Source organism: Molothrus aeneus, chromosome 2 (assembly GCF_037042795.1).
Source record: "Molothrus aeneus isolate 106 chromosome 2, BPBGC_Maene_1.0, whole genome shotgun sequence".
NCBI lineage: Eukaryota > Metazoa > Chordata > Aves > Passeriformes > Icteridae > Molothrus > Molothrus aeneus.
Window position 1 is genome coordinate 331759 of NC_089647.1, and position 14087 is coordinate 345845.

The following is a 14087-nucleotide window of genomic DNA, read 5'->3' on the forward strand; positions in this document are numbered from 1 at the left end:
AGCTGCAGCGGGCATCGCTGGACACAGAGCAAGGGCCAGGGAATGGGAAGCTGCAGTGGGCATTGCTGGGCACAGAGCAAGGGCCAGGGAATGGGAAGCCTGGCGGGTTGATGGGCCTGGCTGGAAGTAGCTGCCTTCTCCCCGAGACTGGATTCAGGCATTCCAAAACAGATGGGAGCCTCCGGGATAGGGTTTGGCACCCCAGAACAGACTCCGGTTTATAAAAGACTTTATTTCCAACCAGTTTGGCTGTGGTTGAGCAAGCGCCCCTCCCGATCATGCGCTGCTCCGCTGCTGCCCCCTTCCCTCCCTCCCTCCCTCGCTCCGTCCTTGGGGAGATGCTGTGCGGGGGTGGCTTTGCCACCTGCAGATGTCACATCAGATGTCACATCTGTGGTCCCAGGGCAGCTCAGTCCTGAGGGTCAGCGCTGCACGGCCGCCGGAACTCCTGCCCGTACTCATGGATCCACTTATTGGCCACTGGAAGGGACAAGGACACGGACCCCTGTCTGCTCCCTTCCCTCGGCACCTTTCTCTGATCCTGTGCTGCTGTCGGGGAACTTTTCCCCTATTGTGCAGGATATTTGTGCATTCCCAGCCCCTCTGCCTCCCTGTCGGTGGAGCTGTGCCTCCAGCCCCGGGGTGAGCCCTGGTAGCATCTCTCACCCCACTTGTCCCCGGCCAGGACGGGGCAGCCGGCGTGGAGGGTGTCCCCATCACCATTCCCGTTCCTCCGCAGGTTCCACCAGAAAAGAGCCGCATTCTGCGGAGCAGAGACAGGTTTGGTACCCCAAAACAGAGCTGGGATCCCCAAGAGTGAATTTTGGCACCCCAAAACAGATTAGGGAGCCCGAGGCTGGGGTTTGGCATCAGGAGAGGCTTGACCACAACTCCCTGCAGGAGCTGGGATACAGAGGGCAGTGCCCTCTCCCTTCCCTGCTCCCAGCGGTTCCACACGAGCCCTCACCTTGACCACAGGCACGCTGAAGTTGGCATAGATGAAAGCAGTGGAGCCTCCAGCCTCCACTGCACTCAGCTGGAAAAGGAGCAAAAACAGGAGCCTTGGTCCCCCCTTCCCTGTGGTGCTCCTTTGCACAGGGAAACTGAGGCACAAAACCTCCCTTGGGCCCCAGCTCTGTTCTCCCACTTTCCCACGGCACAAGCTCCTGCATACTCCACAGATGCTGGCACTTCCCACGCATTCCAGTGTTTTAGGGCTGCTCTCACCCATCCCATCCCCCAAGGGCCAAGCCAGGCTCATCCCTCCAGGCCTGGAAATGAGGGGGGACTCACGTAGATCATGATTGTGGCGATCCTGTTGCCTGACTTCATTCTGTACAGGGGGCTCTTGGTGGACTGCTCCAGGAGGGGAGGTGGGCACGGTCAGTGCTGCCCTGACACAGCTCAGCCCAGAGGCCCCTCAGAGCTCTAAGCTGCCCCATGCTGTTCCCCCCTAGAAAATCCCTCCTTCTCCCTTCTTTTCTCTCCCTCCTTCCCTCCCTCCCCAGGCACCCACCCAGGGATCAGCATCCCGGGACCATCCATCCCACCCCTGCCAGGGGCCATACCATGGTGCATCACTAGGAACATCTCAGGGAATAACCTCGGGATCACCATGGGGACACCCCCAGGGACGTTCGGGGTCTTCCCTTGGGCACCATCCCAGCAGCACCATCAGGAGCATCCCAGGGCCCATCCCCAGGAATATCCCAGGGCCCACCCCAGGAGCACCCCAGGAGCCCCCCTGGGCGTCACCCCCGGTGTCCCCAGCCTGGCAGCTCCCTGACCGTGGCGTGGTCGAAGTGTGGCTCGTAGTGGCCTCCCAGGCCGTAGTTGACCACCTGCAGGTGCTCGGCGTAGGGCGGCCGCAGGTCCAGGCCGGTGAGGGCGGCCATGCGCCGCTCCAGCGCCCGCACCACGGGGTCGGCCGTGTCCTTCAGCCACGCGCTGCGGGACACCTCGCATCAGCCCCCAAATTCACCTGCAGCTGGGCTTCACCCCCAGGGCACTGCTGGAGGAGCCAGGCCTCCCAACACGGCCCTGCTGCCACCCCAGAGGTGGCCACGGAGCCACGGGGGTCCCATAGAGTGGCTGGAGGACAAGGGAGGGGTGGCCGCTACCTCTTGCTTATCCGGTACTCGGCTTTCTGCTGCTTCTCCCCGGAGGCAACCACGGATCTCTGCAGCTGAGGGACACATGGGGGAGGCGTGTTGCCACGCATGGGGACCCTCACACCAAGCAGGGGCCGTGGTGGGTTTGTGCCAGCTGGTTGTCCCACCCCAAGGGGTCTCACTGGGGTGAGGGGAGCAGTGGCAGCAGGCAGAGTCACCAAGTCAGGCCTGGTTGGGAAGTGGTTTAGGTGCATCTGTGGACCTGGTTTCTTCCAAAAAGTCTTTTGGGGGACTCAAACGACTCACATGGAACTGGGGTCATCATTCCCAGGGTCTCATCTAATCCAAGAGTGGTTTGGGTTGGAAGGGCCCTTCCAAGATCATCCAGTTCCACGCCCTGCCATAGGCAGGGACGCCTTCCACTAGATGAGGTTGCTCCAAGCCCCCTCCCATCTGAACTCCCTGGAGGAGGCTTTGGCCTTAAAACCCCTCCTATCTCTGCATTCACCCTGGATCATGATCACCGTGCTGCAGGAAAGGGGCATCCCTGGGGACAGGGAGGGCTCACCCAGGGCCCTGCCAACCCCTTGATAGTCTCAGCCTCAGCATCGGTGATGAAATCGTGGTACAGAGCCACATGGGGCTGGGTCCGGACCATCTCCTTCTTGGCAGGCTGCAGGAGCAGGAAGGGGCTGCCGTTGGTCTCGTAGGAGCAGCTGAGGTGCAGGAGCTGCTCTGGGGCTGCCTGGGGAGGGAAGAGGACCAAGGAGGGCGTGGAGAGGGGGACCCCAGAGGTGCTGGGGGACCCCGGCAGCCCTGGCAGTCCCACCTGTGCCCTGGGGCGCTGGCACAGCTCCTCGTAGGCGTCACGGCTCTGCAGGCGGGTGCTGTTGGGGCGCTGCAGGGGCCTGGCACTTGCCCCCATCCCCATCTCCAGCAGCTTCTTGTACTTGGCCACGTTCCTGGACACCCTTTGGTTTCTGGGATCTGCTGGGGAGGTGGTGTCACCCAGAGGGCTGCGCCCCCATCAACCCCCTTCCCTGGCATGGGTCCCTGGAGAATTACCCCAGATGGGGACAAGAAGTGGGGTGAGGGAGGCTGTTGTCATGCAGAGGTGATGGGGACATCCCAAAATCTTTTCCCTCTTCCTGCTGCATCCAGGGTTGTCCCACATACCGTAGCGGAGAAACTCTCTGGAGAGGCTCAAGGCGTGAGAGATGTTTCCAGCCTGGGCGGGGGAGTGGAGACCCCATCAGCATCCATCCTCCCACCCACGGTTTGGCTCTGCTGGGCACTGGGCATGGGGAGGGGATTCATGGCTGTACCATGAAGTAGGAGAAGGCCAGATGGTCCAGAGCATCCTCCAGGCTGCTGCGGTCCTCCAGGTTCCAGCTGCCGTAGGAGAGGCGGAAGAGGCTGACAGCCTCCTCCAGCCATGCAATGGAGTGGTAATAGTCACCTGTGTCATAGGCCACCTGCAGGGCAACATGTCACCTGCACCTGACAGCTGGGCCACCCCATCCCACCCCATCCCATCCCATCCCATCCCATCCCATCCCATCCCGTCCCGTCCCGTCCCGTCCCATCCCATCCCATCCCAACCCGTCCCATCCCGTATCCCATCCCATCCCATCCCATCCCATCCCATCTGTCACTTTCCTGTTGCCATCTCCATCCCCATTCCCTCCCACACCATCTCCATCCTGTCCCATCCCTCCCTTTCCAGTTCCATCCCCACCTCAATCTCCATCCCTGTTTGCACCTGCGCTTCCATCCCACCCCATGTGAGGAAACCCCCGTGCCCGTCCCCGTGGAAGCAGCACCCCAGCAGGCTGGGGAAGCTTTGTGGGGGCCTGTGGGGCTCCCCCTGACCTTTCCCACGTGGAAGCAGTCGTCGGCAGAGAGGGAGGCACGCCGGCCGGGGCTGTAGAGGGGCGGCTGCCCGGCTCTCTGGAAGACGCCGCTGGCCAGGCCCTTGACGCTCAGGGCGTACACGTCCTGCAGCCTCATCAGCGCCCTGGCCGCCCCCTCCAGGTCCTCGGCTCCAGGCAGCTCCTGCTCCACCTCCCTGAGCCCAGCATGGAGTGCTGCACGGTGGGACAGTGGTGGAGGAGAGCAGGGTAAATGAAATGATGAGGTGCAGTTGCCCTTATCAGCTCTTTTCCCTGGGGACCACACATCCTGCTCCTCCATCCATTCTGCTCCCCCAACAATTTTCTTACTTCTCCACCCATTCCCCGGCCCCTCCATCTATTCCCTGGCCTCGGTGACAGGGGACACGAGGCTGGGCACCCTCCCCTGCTGGGTGGGTACCCTGGGTGTTCCTGGTGGCCTCGTCGCTGTAGATGACGTTGGGCCAGTCCGAGTGGAGGCGCTTGATGAGGCTGAAGGCCAGCAAGGGGTTGTCCACCGAGGCCTCGGGGTCCTGGTGCAGTGCCTGGACCTTCTCATAGAACCTGCAAGGCAAACCCACGGGAGGGTACTTTGGTGCTGGCACCCCCTTTGCTGGGCAGCTTCGCCCCAGTGCCTGCTCTTTGGCCAAGGGACTGTGTGACCCAGCCCAAAAACTGGGTCTGTGGGGATGGCCTTGGGGATGCTGCAACATGGCTGGGGGGCCATGTCCCCCTCCTGGGGCACAGCTGGGGGAAGGGGGGCCTGAGCCATGTCCGGTCTCAGCTTCCCATCCTTCCACCACCCCCTGATTTAGGGCCACCCCCGAAAATTGGGAGCTTTGTGGAAGGTGGGGATGGGCTAACCCCTCCTCGCAGCCAGGGAATCACGCACGCCTGGGGCGGGGATGCGTGGCTGGAGGGGCGCGGGTGCGGGCGGGGGGTGCCGGTACCTGCGGAGGAGGCGCAGGCGGGAGCTCTCGTCGCGCAGGTAGGAGCGGAGCCGGCGGAGCAGGCGGCGCTCGGCGCCCAGCGCTCCCCGCACACTCAGCATCGCGGAGAAGGTCTCGGCCGGGGCGGGGGGCGGCAGCAGCGCCAGCAGCGCCCCCAGCACCCCCAGCGCCCCCAGCGCCCCCAGCGCCCCCAGGGCTCCGAGAATGCCCAGCACCTCCCGTGCCCCCCGAATCCCGAGCGCTCCAAGAGCGCGCAGTGCCTCCGGTCCCAGCAACGCCACCAGCCCCGCTCCCGGGATCCCCAGTGCCTCCAGCGCCCCTGCTCCCGGCAGTGGCCCCAGCGCCCCCAATGCCCCCGGTGCTCCAAGTGCCCCAGGGCACCCGCACCCCCCGTGCCAGCCGTGCCCCGAGCCCCAGCTCCCGCATCCGGCCGCCGCCGCCGCCGCCGGGAGAAGCGGGGGGAAAAGGGGCGGAGAGGCCCCGCCTTTGGGGGGAAAAGGGGTGGGGGGGCCCCGGATCCGCCACGCTGGCTGCGGAGGGCGGTGTGGGGCTGCTCCCCGTCCTGCTTGTCCCTGTCCCCATTCCGATCCGTCCCTACCCTGCTTGTCCCCACCTCGCCTGTCTCCGTCTTGCCCCGGCCTCATCCTGCCTGTCCCTGCCCTTTTCCCTGTTCTCCCCCGGCCCCATCCTGCGCCGTCCTCAGCTTCATCCTGCCTGTCCGCTCCTGTCTGTTCCCATTTTGCCTTCTGTCCTCATCTGGCCCCATCCTGCCCGTCCCCGTTCCATCTTGGCCCCATCCTGCCCACATCCTGCCTGTGCCCGTCTCGATTTGAACTTCTGCCCATCCTGTCTGCCCCCCTCCCGCCTCTCCGTGCACAGAGCAGCACCAGGATGGAGTGGGAGGTGCCGTGCTTGGGGCCATCCTGCATCCTTCTGGGGAAGGGCCAGCCCCGTTGGGATTTTCCCTGTATGGACTGGATTTCACGTGTTTTGGGAGAATTTTATTTGACAGCAGCACGGGGATGTGAGGTCTCTGTCACTGTCGGGACGCTACAAGCTGTTCCCTGTGGAGCAGAATGAAACACTCCCCAACACTCCTCTCCCCTTGACCCCAGTCAAGATTCGAGCGCTTTTGCCCAGGGGGCAGGGAGAAACTCAGCCTAAAGCAGTCAAGTGAAGAAAGCAGGATAAAAAATGGTAAAAACTGGGAATCCTCTGCCACCTGCAGGAACACAGGAACTGGAATATTTTACACTAAACCAAGATTCCTGGGTACTTTTTCCTCAGGGAATCAGCTGCTCTTGCTGGCACCTTCTGCTTTTCAGCTGCTACCAGGTGAAAAATGCTGATTTTTGGGGATGCAGCGGCATTTCGTGTGCTGTGCTGGCATCCCCCTCGGCCAAGCCAGAGCAGATCCTCCCTCCACTGCCACAGTGGACATCTGACGGGTGATTAAAAGGCATAATTAAATAAAAGGTACACGATGTGTACAGGATGCCATGTCCCGGTGAGGTCTCGGCACTGCCGCGCTCGCCGGAGCGCTCGGGAGCGGCCGCGCTGCCTAAACCGCGTCTATTTTAGGGAGCCTTGAGCTCCTGCTCGCCGGAGGGCTCCAGGGTGAAGAGGCAGAAGGCGATTTCCTCGCAGGCGCTGCTGGCTCCGCACTCGAACAAGCACCCGAAGAGGCCTCCGGGGCAGACGGCCAGGTCGGAGTAGCCGGCCGGCCCGGCGTGCAGCACCCAGGGCCGCCGCCAGCCCGCCCCGTCCAGCGGCGAGGGGTTCACGTAGAGCCCCAGGTCGCGGCGGCGGTGCCGGTCGGTGGGGTGCGAGTAGAGCAGCCAGGAGGGCGCCGCGGCGGCGGAGCGGGCGAAGCTGACCACGCTGCCCTGGCAGCCCCGCGGCGGCTCGCCCAGGGCCGCGCACGGCGCCGGCCGCTGGAAGCGCAGCCCGCGGTCCGTGCTGAGCGCCACGGCCCGGCAGCCCCGCGGCGCCCGGGCGCTGCAGTAGAGCACGGGCGGCCCGGGGCCGCGGATCTCCGCCACCTGGCACTCGCCCGTCCGCTCGCCGCCCAGCAGAGCGCCCTTGTGCCAGCGGCGCCCGCCGTCGTCGCTGTAGAAGACGAGCGAGTGCTGGCGGGTGAAGCAGGGCAGCCGCAGGGCCCCGCACAGGCAGCCGTGCACGTAGTAGGCGTAGGCGGGCACCACCAGGCGCCCCGAGTCCAGCTGCACGCCGTGGCCCGGCCCCACGGCGAAGGTGGCCCAGCGGGACAGGTCGGCGCCGATGGCTTCGTCCGTCACGTCCCGCAGCGCGCCCCAGCCGCGGCCGCCGTCGGCGCTGGTGGCGAAGCAGAGGCGGGCGGCGCTGCAGCCGCTCCAGATCTGGCACCGCTCCGTCTTCCCCTGCTCCACGCAGATGCAGAAGAGGAAGACGGTGCCGCTCCTGGCGTCGTAGAGGGGACAGGGGCTCATGGTGCGGTGGCCGGGCAGCGTCAGCGCCGACAGCTCCTCCGTGGGACCCCACTGCCGGCAGGAAGGAAAAGGGGGCTCAGCCGCGGGAGTCCCCCGGCATCGCGCCCAGCTCGTGTTCCTGCAGCCCGCGGGTGTTTTACCTTGACCGAGGAGCCGTGCCGGCGGCCCCGCCGCAGCACCAGGTACTTGGCATCCTCGTCCCGGGCCGAGGAGCGCTTCTCGGCAAAGGCCAGGAAGGAATCATCCGGGGGCACGTAGAGCAGAGCCGGGATGCGGTAGGTGACCCCACCTGCCTGTCGGAACAGCGTCTCCGGAGGGAAAGTGTGCGGAGATCCTGGTGGTGATGGCAGCGGTGGGGGGCTCTCCCCGCCATCCCCCTGCTGCTGGAAGGGTGGGAAAGTGAGACGTAAAGGGTTAAATCCCGGCAAAGGAGGGGGTGGCCCGTAAGGGAGGGATAGGGTTGAATGCTCACCTTGAGGCAGGTGGTGGCCTGGGACATGGTGCCACCCTGAGGTTCCCCCTGGGACCTGAGCAGGGTGGGAGAGTGGGGTGAGAGCAGAGCCCCTCGGTGGGGTCACAGCCGCCCTCCTGCCCGTCTGTGCCGCTCTCCTGTACCGCACAGGCTCCCCTGCTTCACCCACGGTGCCACCTCCCGCTGCTCCCGAGGGCTGAGCACCTCCTGCCCCGCACCGGGACCCCCGAGCTCCCAGCGCCTGAAGCTCCCCCAGCGGCACTGGCCCGGAGTCCCTGTGCCCGTGCATCCCTCCATTCCCTTGCACCCCTCCCGCCTGGATCCCACCGGCACCCCCCATGTCCCTGCGCTGCACCATGCCCTGACCCCCAGTGACAAATCCCCCCTCCGTGCATCCCCCTGCACATGTCCTGACCCCGCAGCGACAAATCCCCCCTCCGTGCATCCCCCTGCACATGTCCTGAGCCCCGGTGGGCCCCGATCGCCCCCCGTCCACCTGCAGTACCCAGATTCTCGCCGTGTACCCCCCGACACCCCCAAGCCGGCTCCCCTACACCCCGGTGACCCCCCCAATCCCAGTCCCAGTCCCAGTGTCCCTGCACCCCCCTGCAGCTCGCAAGCACCGAGCCCCCATCCCCTCGGTGCCCGGCCCCGCGCTCCTGCATCCCCGCATCCCCGCAGACCCCGCTCCTCCCGCCGCCGCCGCCGCGCCGGGGCCGCCCCGCTCCGCCTCTTCCTGCGGCTCCCGGGGCCGGGGGGCCGGGTCAGGCGCTCGGCGGGCCGAGGAGGCGGGCGGGGATCCCGGGAGCTGCCGGAACCTGGCGCCGGCGGGCAGCAGGGGCAGTACCTGCGCAGCTGTGAGCAGGTGATGCGCTCCTGGCTCCTGGAATGGGCAGGTGGAATGGTGGGATAGCAGGAGGAGATTGATGGTGGGGCCGCTGCCGAGGAGTCCCGACCTTCTCCCCGGAGCAGGCGGGAGGGAGCCAGGAGGGATGGAGGCAGGATCCTGCTCGGGATGCCAGGAGAGTCCCCTGCCCCTTGTGGGACAGGCGTGGCCAGGGAGGGCCGGAAAACCAGGAAGGTCCGTCTGGGGGCTTCTTGGGGTGAGGCAGCCAGGCCCAACCAGCGCTGCAAGGTAAAAGGAGGAGCCACCCTCATCCTGTGGCACCTGGGGACGAGGTTCGGGTGACAAGACCGGTGGTGCCACGGGAATGCCAGGATTCTTCCAGCCCTGAGGATTTTGTGAACTGGGATTCCCTCCCCAGGCGTGAAACACCCCAGAGACGCTCCAGGACACGTTTGATGTCTGTTCTTCCCTTTTATTGAAAAAACAACCCAAAAAATCTCTCTTTTAAAAAATGCCAGTTTATAGAAGGGACGCGTGGAATGGGAGACGCCAGAAGGGAACTGCGGGACAGACAGACAGACACAGCTTGGAAAATCTTCTACACTTTCTGAGAAGCTTCGTGGCTGAGCACACAGAAGTAGCATATTTGATTCTCCCCCCCCAACACATAAAAGGTTTTTATATAAAACAATCTTCTACCCCCACTTAGATAAATACAAAAATAAAGCAAACTGGTTTGCGAGGGGATGGTTGTTTCACAGAAGGGTTTTGTCCTGAACTCCTACCAGAAATGGAAAGGTGGGATTGGAAAAGGCCCCTGGACACAGAGCCATGTGATAAAGCACTGCCAGGTAAAGCAGGGACGCTGGGGCAGCATTGGTGATGTGTTTCCCCTCCTGAGGGCCCCCAAAATCCAATTTTGGAGTCCACCTCAGAGCCTGGAAGGCAGGCACAGAGACCAAGCTTAGCCATGAGCTGCAACAAATCTTGGGTCCAGTATTAAAATTCCTGCTTGTCCAAAATGGAATAGGACTTCAGGACAAAAACAGAGGCCATGATTTACTTTCTTTGCCATTTGACTTTATTGGTGTTACTTTAGCAGGCTGCTGGGAGGCGGCTGGGCTCTGAAATCATTTTGTTTTCCTCTCCAGGGCCAGGCTGTCGTGCAGCTTGGACACCTCTGGCTCGTAGGCCTCCATGACTAACGTCCCGTTGTTATCAAAGAACTTGGCAATGGACTTGGTGAACTCGGCTTCCCTCTGCTGCTTGGTTTTCCCGCTGATGAACGTCAGCTTCAGGGTGTACTTGTCATCAAACCTGTGGGAGGGCAGACACACCTCAGGGCAGGGTCCCAGGGGGACAGGAACCCTCAGAGCAGGGTCCCAGGGGGACAGAAACCCCCTCCTGTCTGGGGGAAAATCCCTCCTGGGCACTGACAATTAACACAATTCAAGGCCTTTACACCCCACATTAAAAGAAATGAGCACCGGTGGCAGAAAGCCACTTGGGGCTGCTCCCATTCCTGGGCCAGGCCATGGATTTGGTGGAGCAGGATGGGTTCTGAGGAACAGGCAGGGCAGGGGTGCCCTGGAGCAGGCAGGTACCGTTTGAGGCTGGAGGAGAGCTGCCAGACGTCGTCGGGATCCATCCCCGCCGGGTCCTTCCTGTGGGCCACCAGGAAAATGCTCTTCTCCTTGTATGAGGTATAGATGGTCAGGATGCCCATCATCACAAAATAGGTGCAGGGAAGTTAAGGAAGTCAGGAAGGTGCAGGGAGAAGCAGAAATGAGGCAGAGGAGTCGCTTGGATCCCCTCAGACACCGTGGTTGAAGCACCTCTCGTGACATCTGGATTGCAAACAGGGTGTTTGGCTGACGCTTCATCAGTGTGAGAAATTAACTAATAAATTTAAACTTCAGTAATTTATTATTCACTCCCTGGAAGTGCCCAAGGCCAGGCTGGATGGGGCTTGGAGCAACCTGGTTTAGTGGCAGTGTCCCTGCCCATGGCAGGGGGTGGGAATGGATGGTCCCTTCCCACCCAAACCAGTCTGGGATTCTCTGGCATTTGCTGGGAAAACTGGAGACTGGACAAACCACAGGAGGAGTTGCTGGGCATTCCCCCTAAGCACAGACTGAGCAATTCCTCTTTCCCATTTTTGGAATGAAGTAATTTCAAGTGCTCTGAGACAAGTTGCCCATTTGTACTGAAAGCCACCCAGAACAGCCAGGAACAGGGAAATTCCTTAGGATCACAGAATTGCTTAGGTTGGAAAATGTCTCTGAGACCATAGAGTCCAACCATTCCCCCAGTCCAGGCCACCACTACTCCTTGGCATTGCTGAGCCTCATGCAGTGAGCTGTGGAGTGGATCCAGCCTGTGCAGATCCCTCTGCACAGAGCTGCTGGCAGAGGGATCTGTGGAATTTCCTCTTTCCCCTCTCAGTGTCTGACCTGTGGTATTAGGGAAAAGCAAACGTGTCTGGAACCAGACTGTGGATGGAACAAAAAAGAAAAGGAAGTCCCTCAGACCACCCGAATTTAGGGGCATTACAGCCAGACAGGCAGGAACTTTCCCATCACATGAAAACTGTCTGATTATCAGCTGATCTGCACATGGCAGGAAACGCAATTCCCTGAAAATGGGAACATCCAGAAAACATGGGGAGTCAAACCCGCAGCAGGCTCTGTGAAGGATATGAGACAACACAAAAGGCCAGGACGGGTTTGGATTCGGGAAAAGGGTGCAGGTAATCCCAAATGAGAGCCACGATGGCAAAGAGGCAGGAGATGGTGCAGATGAGGAGGCGCCCGTCGATCAGGCGGAAGTTCTCCACGTACTTGTACTTCTCCAGGAGCACCTGTGGGACAAACAGGCAGCTGAGCCTCTCAGGAACGTGCCACGCTGCTTTTGGGAAGGGGGCAACCCCAGGGGGGCACAGGAAACTGAGCAGGAGGGTTGTGGGGAGTTAATGCCTGCATCGGGCCCCACAGGCACGTGGGAATCACGGGAGATGCCACCACAGACCCGGCACGGCTGTGGGCACAACCCACCCCAAAAAGCGGGGAAGGAAACCAGAGGGATTCCCAGGAGGGGCAGCTCAGCAGAGACAGAGAGCTCACCTTTTTGGCAGAGTCATCCAAGGAGTTTTTCACAGCTGAACCATCCCACTTGTCGATTTTCACTGGCTTGTCATCAATCTTCCACTGCAAAGGAAAGGCTGGAGTGAGGGCAATCCCATCCCAACCTGTTCCTGCCCTGAGCAGCAGGACAGGGGGCAGAGCAGAAGGCAAAGCTGCTTGGGAAAGCCTGGCTGGACAGAGGGGATCTGCCCCCAAAATCTGCCTGGGCAGCTCCTGGTGGGCTCCAGCCCACACACCTCGTCTCAGGCTGGATGTGGCTCTGGCAGCAGGTTTGGTTTTGCTTCCTCATTTGCTGCTCCTGCTGCCATCCCCAGGAAGGGACAGCTGGGCTGGATTCCTGCCTCTGGATGTGCTCCTGCTGTCCAGCCACACTGCTCCACATGCACTCTCGAGGGATGAGGAAAATTCTGAGAACCCCCAACTACCTTGGTACAAGGGGGGAATTAAAAGGCACTAACAGGAAATTTCAGTTAAAGCCATTCTCTGGAATAAAAGCAAAGGACTCTGTCACTCTGCACATTCACATCTTCTGCAGGAATGGGTCCCTCCCCAGTAACAATTCCCAGCTTTTCCAAGGGCCCACCTTCCCCTGAACTGCATTACTGCCTGGTGACACGTCAGTCTGAGCCCTGAGTATCCTAAATCATCCCTTATTCCAAACGGGCCGGTGACTGGAGCTGGAATCTTAGCTGCCAGCAGAGCAACCCTCAGTTTCACTCCCGTCATTTTCCTGCTCTGGAAGCTCCCAGGCTGGATGGATGAACTACCAACCCAAAGAGCTCCTTTCCCTCCTCTGGAAGGAGCAAAACCACTTTAAAATACGATGCAAAACTTGATCTGCTTCCCCTGCAGCTGCAGAGGGAAAAGCCCAGCTATCCCCCAGGCCTGGCACGTGGGAATTTTGAGGCACACAGTGAATGTCACTGCATGTCCAGTTTTATGAGGCACAAAAGGATCTAAAAACCACAGAGAACTGTGACAGAGCTCTCACACTGGTGTATGGTAGCAAACATTTCAGGTGGCTGCTCCTGAAGCATTTCCTTCCAGGGTTAATTAGCACACAAGTTAACTGGAAGCCACAGCCTTTGCCCTAAGAGAATAGGGTCGAATTCTTTCCGCTATTTATTTTTGCTTTTACGAGCATCTACAGCATGGAGGGGGATGACCAGGGCTGAAGGGAGGAGGCTGAGGGAGGATTCTCAGGGATGAGGATGCTCAGGGATGAGTGGGGATGCTCAGGGATGAGTAGGGATGCTCAGAGATGAGGGGGGATGCTCAGGGATGTGGATGCCCAGGGATAAGGATGCCCAAGGCTGAGGGGGGATGCTCAGGGATGGGGATGCTCGGGGCTGAGGGGGGATGCTCAGGGATGAGGATGCCCAGGGCTGAGGGAGCGATACCCTAGAGTGAAGGTGGAAGCCCGGGGCGGGCGCGGGAGGGCGCGGGGCTGTGGGGGCGCCGCCCGGGGCCCCGGCCGGGGCGGGGGCCGCTCGGGGCGGCCGAGGAGCCCCGCCCGCCGTACCTTGTCCAGGAGCCCGTTCCGGCCGCTCTTGGCCGCCATCTTCTCGCCGCCTCCGCCCCCGCCCCGCCCGCGACACCTGGGCGCTCCTGATTGGCCACGCGGCCGGAAGTCCGGACCCCTCGCGCCGCGCGGGACGCTGGGAAATGCAGTCCGTCCGCCCGCCACGCCCATGGCCTGCAGGAGGGGCTCCCATCATGGAATCGCAGGATTTGGGTTGGGAACGACCTTAAAACCCATCCAGTCGAACCTTCCAATGGATCAAACTGCTCCAAGCCCCGTCCGACCCCAAAAGGGCTGCTCAGCCCTGGCACAGCTGCCCAGTGTGGGCAGTGGTGGAGTCCCCACACGTGGAGGGATTTAAAGCCCTGTGGATGTGGCACTTGCGGACATGGGTTAGCAGTGGCCTTGCAGCGCTGGGGGACTCGGTGACCTTGGAGGCCTTTTCCAGCCCTAACTATTCCATGGATCTATGACTTCAACAGGATACAGCAGTCCTGCTGTGTGGCTGAGCCACGAGAGGAGGATGCTGTTTATTCCTCCTTCATTAGACCTTTCATGTACAGCTGCCATGACAAGGAACCCTCTGTGTTCCATCGCAGGAGATGCCATGCTAAGCTAGATGGCCACTGGGGCTGATCCAATTTAGCTGCTCTGATGCAGGATATCAGTTTTATGGAGGTGG

General features: G+C 61.6%; 3 protein-coding genes across 4 annotated transcripts; all 3 read right to left on the reverse strand.

Annotated features, from left to right (window-relative positions):
* Positions 1 to 277: 277 nt before the first annotated feature.
* Positions 278 to 5597, reverse strand: P4HA3 (prolyl 4-hydroxylase subunit alpha 3). The gene is made up of 14 exons (XM_066567551.1): positions 5552 to 5597; positions 4954 to 5437; positions 4425 to 4567; positions 3984 to 4198; positions 3437 to 3586; positions 3288 to 3339; positions 2941 to 3098; positions 2680 to 2856; positions 2121 to 2185; positions 1788 to 1947; positions 1294 to 1356; positions 968 to 1036; positions 667 to 763; positions 278 to 480 (listed from the first exon to the last, which is right to left on the reverse strand). Exons 1-14 carry the CDS (start codon positions 5595 to 5597, stop codon positions 410 to 412), a joined length of 1950 nt encoding a protein of 649 aa, XP_066423648.1. The 3' UTR covers positions 278 to 409.
* Positions 5598 to 5939: 342 nt separating this feature from the next.
* On the reverse strand, positions 5940 to 8631 carry NEU3 (neuraminidase 3). 2 transcript variants are annotated; one of them, XM_066567826.1, is made up of 4 exons: positions 8577 to 8631; positions 7894 to 7948; positions 7562 to 7801; positions 5940 to 7472 (listed from the first exon to the last, which is right to left on the reverse strand). In XM_066567826.1, exons 2-4 carry the CDS (start codon positions 7918 to 7920, stop codon positions 6531 to 6533), a joined length of 1209 nt encoding a protein of 402 aa, XP_066423923.1. In that variant the 5' UTR covers positions 7921 to 7948; positions 8577 to 8631; the 3' UTR covers positions 5940 to 6530. The 2 variants fall into 2 exon arrangements, with proteins under 2 accessions (XP_066423923.1, XP_066423915.1); XM_066567818.1 differs by having other exon boundaries at positions 7562 to 7804; positions 8577 to 8611.
* A 1167-nt stretch (positions 8632 to 9798) lies between these two features.
* Positions 9799 to 13493, reverse strand: SPCS2 (signal peptidase complex subunit 2). Its single transcript, XM_066567838.1, has 5 exons — positions 13406 to 13493; positions 11863 to 11946; positions 11440 to 11600; positions 10345 to 10479; positions 9799 to 10057 (listed from the first exon to the last, which is right to left on the reverse strand). The coding sequence occupies exons 1-5, from the start codon at positions 13442 to 13444 to the stop codon at positions 9871 to 9873; spliced, it is 606 nt and encodes a 201-aa protein (XP_066423935.1). The 5' UTR covers positions 13445 to 13493; the 3' UTR covers positions 9799 to 9870.
* Between the last annotated feature and the right edge of the window lie 594 nt (positions 13494 to 14087).